The sequence below is a fragment of the Anopheles aquasalis genome, chromosome 3, assembly GCF_943734665.1.
Source record: "Anopheles aquasalis chromosome 3, idAnoAquaMG_Q_19, whole genome shotgun sequence".
In the NCBI taxonomy this organism is placed as follows: Eukaryota; Metazoa; Arthropoda; class Insecta; order Diptera; family Culicidae; genus Anopheles; species Anopheles aquasalis.
In genome coordinates this window covers 39,453,847-39,466,681 of record NC_064878.1, presented here as the reverse complement: position 1 = coordinate 39,466,681, position 12,835 = coordinate 39,453,847, and the positions used below count along the sequence as shown (strand labels likewise).

The following is a 12,835-nucleotide window of genomic DNA, read 5'->3' as shown; positions in this document are numbered from 1 at the left end:
AAAGGTTCAGAAACATGTGATTAGTTTAACATTATTGAACCAATCAATTATTGCTTTACTAACTCCAAGGAGTTTACTAACTCTTAAAAGAGAAAAATAAATGTTTATTCTGAGGAACGACATTTTATATCAGAGGTTATTCATGTTCTGTTGTATTTTTCTTTTTATTGTAAATTTCAAAGCCATGATTAAAAAATTAAAACTTATTTACTTTTTTTAAAAAAAAACCTGTGCTGTAAATACCTTTGACCAAAAATATTGCAGTATTCCATTGTGGTAACAGAACAAATAGAGTAAAAGAACCCGAAACCTATCTCTAGACCATCCGGAAATAAAGTAAACGGACACTGACTTTACATTTGTTTTTAATTTCAATTTTGACTATTCAGCTTATCAATTCCGAGCACACCTCTTCTGTGCCTGTTGGTACGGCAGTTCCTGTGCCGTTCGATTCAAACAGTCCCTATATGATGCCACAGCAGCTGCGGCTATCGACTGACTATTCCCGAGCCCATAAATCATACGCTCTCGATAAATGCCCGTTTGTGCAGTCATCTTAACGCTATTTACGACAAACCGGTGCCATCGTAGTGCCACAGCGTGGTGGCGATTCCATTTTTCAGGCGATTTAATTGGAAGATTCGTTTAATAAAACGAATATTATCCGACCCGATTATTTGTGCGCCAACCGTCCGTCCGTCCGTGTTCCCCAACAGGTTGCACAGAAAGTTCACCGGTTCCACTCGGCTCGGCTCGGCTCTCTGTAACAGCGGTCCCGGGTCTCCGGTGCTATCCAGCGGAAGTGCAATTGTCGTTTTTCAAGCTAAATGGTCCGAGCTCGTTAGCCCTAGTCCTCGCACGGCACATGGCACGGCACCAATCGCCGGTCGGAGCGTAATTCAATAAAATATGCAGCACCGAAGCCAACGGGGCGGATATGCCTTATCTGGCTTCCTGCAACCATCCTTCCTTCCTTCGAGTGTTCTGAGTCGTGGCAGAGGCGTGGCGTTCGCTGGAAATTGGAATTTTCCAAGGAAAAGTAAAGAACGATGGCGCCTTACTCCTTAACCCTTACTCGCGGCCCAAAAACCGAAAGCGACTGGTGGATGAGCGCCCGGGACAAACTTTATACCCGGGGTTCCCGGGTTCCATCCTATAGGGCCACGGTTCTCGAGGTGTCCATTTTCAGAGCCACCCGAGGGACCCGAGAACTCTCCAACGGGAAATGGAACAGGAAACCCATTTCCGTCGAGAGCGCTTTTGGGGACCAAAAAAAATGGTGGAGGGGGGGCTGGCAATCTGATAGGGGGATAGGGCCACGTGGGCCTTCTGGTGGCGGTCCCTTCTTAATGAAAAGAAGAATTTTCGAAAGGATGTACGGGTTGATGGATAAACTCTCGCTCTCTCTCGCGAAGATCATATCAACGGACGCATCCCGCTTTGCGCCACTTCCTCGCTCCGGTCGCTGTCGCCGTTGCCATCGAAAAGCGGAAAAAACTTTGACCGAAAGTTAAGCAAAGAACCGGCAGATACCTTAAAACGGATCATAATAGAACGACGGAACAGGGCCCTCGCTGTCATGTCGGTCGCGTTGTAAATGTTTGATGAAGCTGCAACCTCATCCCCGGGAAAGGGATGGAAAGGGGCAGGAGACGGGAGCAGCATCGCCTCGTAATTAAGCGTGTTTGCCTCTCATTAGCACACAATGGCCGCCCAATGGTGGCCGCTTTTGTTTCACCGCATTCGCCACCTGCATCCAAGGCACGAGAAGCGGAGAACGAGTTTTGAATGATGTCGAGTCGTGAAGCAGTGGACGATGATGGAACAGGATGGGCCCAGGATCAATGGAACCGTGGCGTGTTTCTTTTCTAAACTTCCACAAAGCAGCACCTTCTTTGGATTCAACGCTTCAGCTGGCTTCGCACTTTGTGCGCTCGCCCGGAGAGTATTCTAATCCTTTTCAATCAGCCAAATGCTGCGGCTCATCAACGCACGGTGCAGGTGTCTCTTTTGCTCTCTGACGAGAAGTGAGATGAACTCAATTAGGAGATTGAAAAGAAATGTGGGCCGCCGCATTCAGCGAGCCAGAAACTTCTCGAGCAACGGCAACTCATCATCCGTGCCTCAGCTGCTGCTGCTGCTGCTGCTGCTGCTGCTGCTTCTTGTCGCAAGTTTATGCTGGTTTGGCAGCAGGCATGTTGGTGAAGCCTCTTCAGAAGACGCTTCTTTCCAGTAGGATACCATCCATCGTCAAGCCTCTAGAGACATGTGAGAGGGTCTCCGTAAATGCGAAGGGAAAAAAGAAATGAAAGATGAAGGGGGGAGAAAAAATGGAAGTGTTACGATTCCAGAAAATTAATTCGTATTTCAAACGGAACACGACCACGAACCCTTCTACCAAACCGCGTGCTAAGTAATTACCTCAGATAATCCATGGGCAATCGTTAAACATATGCTGCCGTGGCTGCGGTGGTCGCCAGGGGCCCAAGGGCTAGCGACATCAAAGCGGTGTGTAGGCTCCTGGCCCCACCGGCAAAGGACACTTGCGCGCGAACACTACGATGAGCCTTCAAGCAAACCATTTTAATTGCGGGAGTAAGTTCCTTGCTGTTGCTTTTTCTCTTTCTCATTTCTTTGCTTTCGCTGTAAAAAAATCCGTTTTTGCGACTTGCAACAAGTGGAACAAGGGGCTAGGGAGCGATTTGAGAAGGGGTTAAGTAGAAGAACGCACACCAAAGGCTTCGTGAGCTCGGCGCTCGGTTACAATGAAGTGCTACTTGGGGAATGCTGGTCCAACATTCCCTCTTGGCACAAAAGCACGACCGTTGCAATGTCCCGGTTGACATAGATTTTCCTCTACGTTTGTTCCACTTATCGCTCCCGCAATGCACACGTATTCATCATTCCCAAGTGGTATCATCGCTAGGATTGTGATGTGGTTAAGGTGGGACTTCGGTATTTAATTTTTATTGGTGAAACATGTTTTAAACATTATTCCCTGAAAGCTGATCCTTTCAAGAGTATTGTGCAAAAGTTTTGGATCAATCGAGGAAAAACTGATAAAGATACAGATTTTTTTAAATCCGCGATTCATACAAGACTCCATGCAGCTCGCTACTTTGAAGAGCGTTTCCCTAAACCAACGTTTTCAAAGATGGTGCCCATCGTACTGTAAAAACTACTGGGCCGATCTTTTTGAAACACATAATTTGAAACATTTTGAACACATAATTTGTACACTTTTTGCCAGGTAATCCCGTCGAGACATCATTAAAATTGTTTATACTTTTTTTAAACAATTCTGTAAAGTTCGTTTTTTATGGCAGAATCGCAAAAAGCATCACTTTTTCAACTTCAAAAATCTGTCAAAAATCGATTTTTTTTAATATCAACAAAAACTCTCCGGGGCTACCTAGATAAACTTATAATCTTTCTAACGAATATCGATTTGTATTTTTCTAATGACCCGTCACGCAGCTACGATGGGCACCAGAAAAAGTGTCTTTTCGAAGACACGACTGCCTAAATTTGATGGCATGAATTAATTTTTCAATGAATGTGGCTCAAAACAATACCAAATATTCTTCAAAAGTTGTAGATAATTATGTCATTTACTTGAAAAAAGCACATTTGAATGGTTACGTCACAAAAAATCGTTGAAAACGGGCCTTTTTTGGCCCGAATATACCGAAATCCCCCCTTAAGGAACTCGCTCACCCTCTAAGATAATGCCTTTGGTTGGGTTTGTGAAGGATGTAGTTCGTTGCTGAGATTGAAATTCCACTCCACAGAGTCTAGAGTACCACACGCGAGGCAAGTTTTACTGTGTTTTACTGATCGCTTTTCGAAGAGCGAACATTCGCTAGCGAGCATGGCATCTAAAGGGAACTTTGAACTTCAAACACTTTACGCCACATCATTTCCACGTCATTTGAAATACAATTTTCTAATACGATGGAAAACCATTTTCTCTCTCTTTCTCTCTTTTTTTCATACACCACGCATCAATTAAACGTCACCTCGCACGCACGCACGCACCGCACACAACCACACCCATACGCATTACTGACACAACTCACCCTCGAATCCACCAAACACGCCGCACCTCTCATTCGCTCACTGCACTGCACCCGGTGGGGGGAATTGGATCCACGGACCCACGGGCACGGATTGCTCTCCCAGACGTGAACGAGTGTCTGCTCCGGAACGGTCACGGTCCGTGTCAGGATACGTGCGTGAACCGCTGGGGCAGCTACAACTGCAGCTGCGATGGGTTGCCGGGAACGCGCCTAGCATCGGATGGCCACGGCTGCGAGGATGATGGCGAGTGTGCGAACGAGAACGGAGGTTGCTCCCATCGCTGCCTAACGACCGTCGGTCGGCTGTTCTGCCTCTGTCCGGATGGGTTGCGGCTCGGTGCCGACTGGAAAACGTGCGAAGGTAGGGTTAGGGCCCGGGTAGATTCTGCACCACACGATCCGATCCAACCGATCGATCGATCGATCGATCGAGTCTCGTGGGAGCATGCGGGAACGGGTACCGGGTACCCGGTGGTCTCGTTCGCTCGTTTAAATTTGCATCCAAATGCCATAAATTATCCAACAAACCTGGGGGGGAGCAGCGAAGAGAGCTGAAAGGAGTGTGTTCTATCCGGGAGAACCTAGGGAGAAAGGGAGCCCTGATGACGACGATGGCCTGGCGTTTAAGAGCTTCATGGTAGTCGATGTCACACCGTTCACCACGCACGACTTCTCGTTAAAGGTCTGCCTCCGTAGCCCAGCCTCTTGTGGGACGTCGTGGTTTTTCGGTTCCTGGAGAGCGGGCACTTGAATGGCGTTTCCCTTCCACTGCAAACTTTTCATCAAATCGTCACTATCGAGAAGTTAAAATTAACAAGCTTCTGCATTGGATGGTGGCCCTCGGGCATCGGGTTCGTTATGGTGTCGGTGGTAACGTCAATCGCTGACTGGCAGGCTGATTGGTGGGTAAACGGTGGATGGTGGTCGATGGTCGCTGGTAACATACGCTAATGGCATGTGAGCTAGTTCGCTGGGACACGGGGAAAAGCGGATTAAGTAAGAATGTAGCATGGTGTATCTGTTGCCTGGGGACGACAGTTTGACAAAATGCTGGATGATAAGGGGGGAAATGTTACAATGGTAACACGCTCTACCAACACTCAACTGCATGGCGCCGTTTGACTTCATTAGATTGTGATGTTTAGGTACGATGTCAATGATCATGTTGCTATGGTTAACTAGGATAATAGCATTGTTTAACGTTATCCCGTGGAAGGGATGCATTGAGGGATGCTTCGGATCGCAGCTGTCTTTAAATGAATATTTTTTCAATAATTAATTGCTTTTATATTCAGTTCATCATTTTTTGAACACACGATGAACTGAAATATTGTGATTTTTTTTCTTCTCAAACGTAGCATCAGATAGTTAGTGATGCAATAGTTGTTTTTTTTATGTATCTCTACACTATTAAATAAAATAGAAAATGAGATAATTCAGCATGATCAACAGCACAATTGCATTAAATATGGAATGCTTTTTGTTGAATAGAATGAATAGGCAAGCACCAGATCAAAACTAATCAGGCTCAAATATTAGTGAACTTCAACACTGAAGGTAAAGCATTTTCTTGAACAAGTTTTGTTTGGTTTTACGGAATCAAACCTGAATTTATCGGTTGTTATTGATAGTAGAATGAATAAGTTTATCGATACTAGGAAAACAAACTTGAAATTCGACTCTCTTGAACAACTTCTTCTGATGTATGTTCAACACAAGCGTACAGAAGAGATGGAGGACATTTCATGCTTTCATTGATATTCTTTTATGAATGACAATGAAGTTTAAGCTGCCATTGAGATGAGTAGTTGATATTGGAAATTCCCAGTGACAAAGATTGAGTCAAGAATGCCCACGTAAAGAAATGTATTGAATAAATGTTTTTGTTTTCAACTATCTGATCTGATAGAGCTCAGTTTGAACCAATGTGGACCTTTGTGCTAACTATTTTAGTGAGCCCGATGAAGGAACAAATGTTCAGATCATTTAATTCCACAAGCTAAATTATTTTGTGCATCAAGCGGCCACGTGCGCTGTGTATAGGTATGTTAAGTTTTTTACCGTTAATTGTTCTGGTTTATGCAATTTTATTCTATTCATATTTTGGAATTGAAGATTGATAATTCATCCGCAATGTCATTTTTTCAACATTTCAACAATCACGCAGCTAATGTCCCTTGGTTATTAAGCGATTTTACCGGTTACCTGGCGCCTCCATTTGGAAAGGCGCCTCCATCATGGGGTTTCGGTAACGGAGCTACATCATTTCGTACTCTCGGTGCGACGATCAGTTTTGGAATTGCCTTTTCCTCTCTGGCCACGAACACAGGCACTGGTTGGGCTTCGGTGTGAAAAAGAAAATTTAATAAAGCCATGCACCACCAAATTATGTAGTGAAATGGCATGTGGATTGACTGTTACTTTCTTCTACTGCCCGCATGCAAATATTAGTTTGAGACCCATGATATAATGAAAACAGTAATGAATTCCAGAGAAAATCGACTTCCTTGTTGATAAGCAAATATGCATTTGGTGAAAACCAAATCATTTATGACCAGATGGAAAGTCTCAGAGGCAATCTAACGATAAGACGATTAGGCAATTCATTTGGAACAAATGCTCTTACTCAATGGAATTCTATTGAAGGCATTTAGAGTGATCTGCAAACTACTCTTCCGCTTACATTTCCTATGGAAACCATTACTCAATCAACCACAAGAACGAACATATGAGTTATTCCTTCGCATAGCTCAATCAATATCTGATTACTCAAAACGCCCTTTGTTTCTTGAATATCGAGGCTACCTTCACCTCCATCAGGCATTGATTGGCAGGATTATGTTCGATGCATCATGCAAGATATTTAATTACCTTTCGTTATGGTGTTGATTCTCATGAAAAAAGGCCTCCGGCAACATTTTGTAATGAAACAACAGGCCCTTACTTACCACACGGAGCTGGGCATAAATCACTTGAATTCGATTACAAAACCGCAACGCATCGGACAGAGAACCATAAGCGGAAACCAAAAGGAGGGATTAATCGAAAGCTCAATGAACACGGAAAAACAGATCATTCCAGCTTACTTGAACCGTACCTAACCGGTAGAGTGTCGTGGCTAGTGAAGAAAGACCACATCATCAACAGACTAGCATAGCATAAGCACAGCTTCCAGTACACTAGCTCAACGCTCAGTGATTACTCAGCAATGCGTGCCCCTTCCAACAAACGGTACAAACGAAGCAGAAAGCCGCAACAACAAAAAAGGCAGCCAAGGAACACGCCATGAATAGGCCCTTGCCATGAACGGCACCCGGTGGCCGTTGGAATGGAATGTTTTGTTGCGTCGATGATGATAGTTTTCATTCGACGGGAACGGCCCACCATACTGTTGCCGGTTTTTTTTGGGGCGGGTGGAGGTTTGGGCCCGGTGAATTATGAAAATATTTTTCCCAAAAATCCACCACAAACTCGGTGTTGAAGTACTGCTCCGGTACGTGGCCCTCTCATCGGAGCGCGTTGTGCGTTGCCAGTGCACGGCAACCCAAGATGGCGCACCACATCGCCATGGCGTGGCGCATCGACATCATCATCTGGCTGGCATCTAGGATCGAGCGATACCAAGCGGACGGACGAACGGACGGATAGTAACCGTGGTGTGTCTAAGCGTCAGCCGTGATGCTCTGGAAGTCGATGCTCCGGCTGTCGCTGGTTATTGTCTGTCGTCGGCATCGTCCTCGACGATAGCACCGTAAACCCGTGTTTCGTTCCGTTCCGTTCCATGTGCCTGTCTGTGCCGGAGTTGAGTCGGAGGGAAAAATTTGGTGAAGTTGAATTTTATGAACTTTCGTTTTGTTCGGTCTGGTCCAACCAATGCGCCCGGGATTCGTGTGCCTCATGTGCCTTAGCCACCAAACCAAACGCGCTTAAGGTTCTGCTGTGCGCTGCTCACGCGGCTCTTGTTGCTCCCGGCGAGTCCGGAGCTCTATTATTATTTATATTTATAATTTTCCGCATGAAATACTGTGAACAAGCGGTACCGCGATGCCGCAACGAAGATGCCACGCCAAAAGGACGCAGACACAGCACAGTACCAACACCAGCGGCGGGGAAACGATGGAGCTGCAGGGAGCCAGGGCATGAATGTTAAAGGCAACATTCTTCATTCTGCGGATCGGCCAGTGGAAACGTAGAGGAGCGAAAACCGGGGCCGGGGGAAACACGTGGCGTTGATGCTAGCATATTTCCAAGCAATCATAAGAATAGTAAAGTCTTTCACGAAGAAGAAATAAACTCAATTCCGTCACGAGTCGGTCGGTGTGCGCCGACATCCGCCCGTCGACAACCCACTACTTCCCCCCTGGGGCGTGCGCTTGGGCAGGATTTTGCTTTTCAACAACAAAAACTTTCCAGTACCACCCCGCTCCACCGATGTGGTGTGCCGGTGGGGGGTTTTAGGGAAAACAAATCGATGAAGATGGAAAATCTTTTGCATGGTTTCGCATACAATATCTTGTTTCTTCGGAGAAATATTTAGTTGCCTCTCGAGGGTGAACGTGGTACCGAATACCTGGTCCGGAGAGGTTAGAAAGACTGGCTAGAAAGGGTATAGGATGCAGGTCCTAGGTGAACGTGAAAGTAGGTTCGTTTAGCTTGTGTGCAATCGCCGGTGTGGTGGTATTTCTGTCTGCATTTTATACTGGCTTCGTATCTAACATCGACAGAGGGCAAGGACGTCACGTTTATAGCTAAGGCTTCAGTGCGAACAGCGACTAACACTCAACACCGACAACCAAACGCTAACCCCTCTGCTTCAGCTTCGCTCTGCTGCTTGACCGTCTGAACTGAAACCATCCCCGAGCGACTCATCTCCGACGGTTGACCGATGATGATGATGATGGCTAAAAGCACTTGATTCTTATCTTCCGCTCGCGCACCTCACTCACACGCCCACCAGATATTAATGAATGTGAAGATGAAGCCATCGCTGCCCGCTGCGGTCACGCCAGTGAGTGCGAGAATACGTACGGATCGTACCATTGTCGGGAGCAGCACCGGAGCACCACGGAACACGCCAGCACTGGACATCGCGTCCCGTCAGAAGACGAGACCGAAGAGGATGGTGAAGAACGGGAGGAGGGCGAGGAGGAAGATGATGAAGATGAGACAGAACACCAGGAACCGGATGGTCAAGATAGGTTGGACCAGTCGGTCATTGGCCGGCAGCCTCAAGAAGAGGCCCATCATCAATCATCGAACGGAATGGCCGGAAGTGACGCAGAGAGTAGCACTCACCGCGAAGTGCACTCGGGAGAAGAAGCTTCACATGGCCACAGGATTGAGGATGGCGCAGACAACGATGATGATGATGATGATAATGATGAAGATGATGATGAAGAAGATGATGCTGGTGGTGATGGTGAGGACCATCTTTCTCATTCGCATCCCCATCGGCATCACCACGGAGAGCAGGATCCAGGATTCCTGCAGGAAGTCGAAGATGATGATGACGGTGATGACGATGGTGGCGATGATGACGAGAGCGAACAGGAACGAGGAAGTGCTTCAGCTGAACGAGTTCCGGTTGAAGTAGCTACAACGACCATAATGTCGGCAGGTGATGCTCGCGAGCAGATTAGCACTTCCAGCGAGGCACCGACGTCTACCGGCCATGGTGGGCGTACGCCGGAAGTGACAGGCCACGACAGATCCGAAGCTGAAGACGACGATAACGAGGAAGAAGGTAGTGGTGGTGACGGCCACAATGCACCCAAAGTACCGACAGTGAGCTGCGGCGAAGGATTTCGATTGAATCCAGCGACAGGCACTTGTGAAGGTGAGTAAGTCCTGCCGGAGCCAGTGCTGGAAAATTATGGCCGTCCGGACAGCCTCCTTCCCCCCAAAAAACAACAAACCAAGCCAGCGAGCCAACGAAACAAACAGTGGATAACAAATTTCAAACAAATGATGGTTGATCGGTATGAGCAACCCAAGCATAGCGGTGCACTCGCGAAACAAACGAATTTACGATAAAAGTTTATCCGCATCGCACCGCAGCAGGAGAACGTTGTGGTTCCTGCGGTGGTTTCCGGCGGAAAGTGGAAATCCGAGACCAGACTTTCGTCTGAACACGGTTGTATTATGGTTTGATAACACGTTAAGGGGGGTCCTCGGTTATTTCTGGCCAAAAAAGATAAAATTTGGCAATTTTTGTGACGTAACCATTCCACTTTATTTTTTTAATTGAATGGAATATTAAACAACAACTTTTAAAGAATATTAGGTTCTATTTTGGGGAAAACTTATGTAAAACCTTATCCATGGCATCAAATTTAGGCAGTCGTTTCTGCGAAAAGGTACTTTTTCCGGTGCCCATCGTAGCTGCTTGATTGGTCATCAGAAAAATACTAATAAATATTCTTTTGATAGATTATAAGTTTATCCAGGTAGCCCAGTAAAGTGTTCGTCGAACTTCTAGTTTTTCAATTTTTGGCAGATTTTTAAAGGTGAAAAATGATCGCACTATGGTGGTGACGGATGGATCAATGATAAAACCGAGTTCGTCGCTTAGACTTAAGGGGCAAGTCTTTTGATTCGCACCAAAAACGGTGCTCATCGTAGCTGCTTGATGGGTCATCAGAAAACCACAAATCAATGTTCTTTAGATAGATTATAAGTTTATCTAGGTTGCCCCGGAGAGTTTTTGATGAATTTCCCGTTTATCGATTTTTGGCAGATTTTTAATTTATGCGCTTTTGCCCAAAATCACTAGTTTTCCATAATTATTAAAAAAAAAGTATCAACAGTTTTAATGAAATCTCGACGGGGCTACCTTGCAAAGAGTGTACAGATTATGTGTTAAAAATTTCATATCGATCGATCCAGTAGTTTTTACGGTACGATGAGCACCGACTTTGAAAACGTTGGTTTAGGGAAACGTGCTTCAAAGTAGGGAGCTGCATGGAGCCTTTTATGAAACGCGGATTTTCAAAAACCTGTATCTTTGTCCGTTTTTCCTCGATTCGTCCAAAAATTATACACAATGTTAATGAAAGGATCAGTATTCAGGGAAAAATGTTTAAAATATGTGTCAGAACTATTGTTAAATTATATACCGAATCACCCCCTTAATGATTCATCCTACCAGGCCAGGAATAACTGTTGTCGAGTAGGACATCTTACAAGTTCCATGAATAATCCGGATTTTCAGGTCACAGTTGTTGTTATTTCCTCCCTTTTTTTCTAAGAATGAAAAGTACATAACCAATTACTTTGCAGGAATTTGGTCACCCTTACGGCTACGCAAAAGCAGAATGCTAACAGCTGCACGGCAGCGCTGCGAAAAGCCGACTAGACTTGGCTATCGGCCGGCTATACGCCAAACCGCGACATGCCATCGGTTTAGTGCAAAGTACTAAGCCAACAACCACCACCAAGTAGCATGTTCCTCCCATGCCACGGCTCGGCTCCGGAGCAAATCGCTACACATTGAGCCCGGGAGCATGGCTTGCTTAGCATCTGCCAAAACACCATCTGCAGCCAACTATGATCTGATGCTCGGGCTGCTGTTGCTACTCCTGCTGCTGAAAGCAGGAGCATGATAAGCGCCAAAAATGAAAACCAGCGCGGGTCCCCTACGTCCGTACCGTGTCCCTCCCGTGGGGATCAACAAACTTAATACCTTCCTGATGGTGCCAGCATGTGTGCACGCGTGTGTGCGGTTCCTGTTAATTGAATATCTTGCCAGGGCTGGCTTCTGTTGGTTCTAGCCCGAGCAATCTAGACCCTACGCACGCGAGCTCCGGAATGCACCATGTGGCTTCCGCGCGCCATCCGTCCTTGCTGGCAGAGGACACCGCGTGTACCGCCAACGGACGCATCCCGATTTGATGGTTATTACAATGTTTTTCGCATGCAGCAGCAGACAGAGCCGTGCTGTGCCGGGAGGCTGCCTGGAGCGGGGTATTATAAGTCTCGGCCTCTAGACCCTGGTTGGCGTCGCGTACGTGGCGGTCCGCTCGTGTGCATGTGTGACTACCTGTTTTGTGGTCCGTTTGTTAATCATGGACTAGCAATTTGTTTGCTGGGCAAGCTGAGGGGGGTTTTGCTGGTTTTTCGACTGGGGCGCGAGTTCGCTCGTTCAGGACACGTGTCGCAGCTGACGCAAATGGTGCAGGGCTTCTCTCTCTCTCTCTCTCTCTCTCTCTCTCTCGAGCTCCGGATACACGCCCGTCGTGTTTCGTGGTGGTGTAATGGGCCGTTGTGTAGCGTTGTGTAGCGAAAACGCGGTAACATACGTTCCCCGAGCTCTAATGATATTGTACCGCGTAAGATAATCGCTTTAGAATGGCCTTTGAACGTGCTGCGACCAGGTGAATCCGGGTCTATTGCTATTGTCGGCCATTATTCGATGGAATTTTATAACTTCGATCACATAAACGCAACCCAACGCCGCGTGATGAGCTTACAGCCTTTCCGGAATAACGATAAACACCCGGCGAGCCTCTGCCATCTCGCTACCTTCTCATCCTCTGCCCAAACAGATGCACCGCCATTATCAACGGCTTAACGGTTGCAGGCCGGTCTGCACAATAACGTTTCTTTGGAGCGAGAGTGGGCGGACTGACGGTTGGGTTTATATTAGCATAAAAATCGATTCTCACTCGATGGAGAGAAATTATGTTGCCTGTGGAGGGACGTTGACGATTATTGATTTTCAGATCTGGAGCTCCCCGGGTTGATAAAAGGTTTCAAAT

General features: G+C 46.5%; 1 protein-coding gene across 1 annotated transcript in view; it reads left to right on the top strand.

Annotated features, from left to right (window-relative positions):
- The window catches only part of LOC126576644 (fibrillin-1-like), a 74,090-nt gene that overhangs the window by 31,762 nt on the left and 29,493 nt on the right, over positions 1–12,835 (top strand). The window contains exons 9-10 of the mRNA XM_050237950.1: positions 9,037–9,363; positions 9,697–9,915. Coding sequence (XP_050093907.1) covers positions 9,037–9,363; positions 9,697–9,915 — 546 coding nt within the window. The remainder of the gene's footprint in view (positions 1–9,036; positions 9,364–9,696; positions 9,916–12,835) is intronic.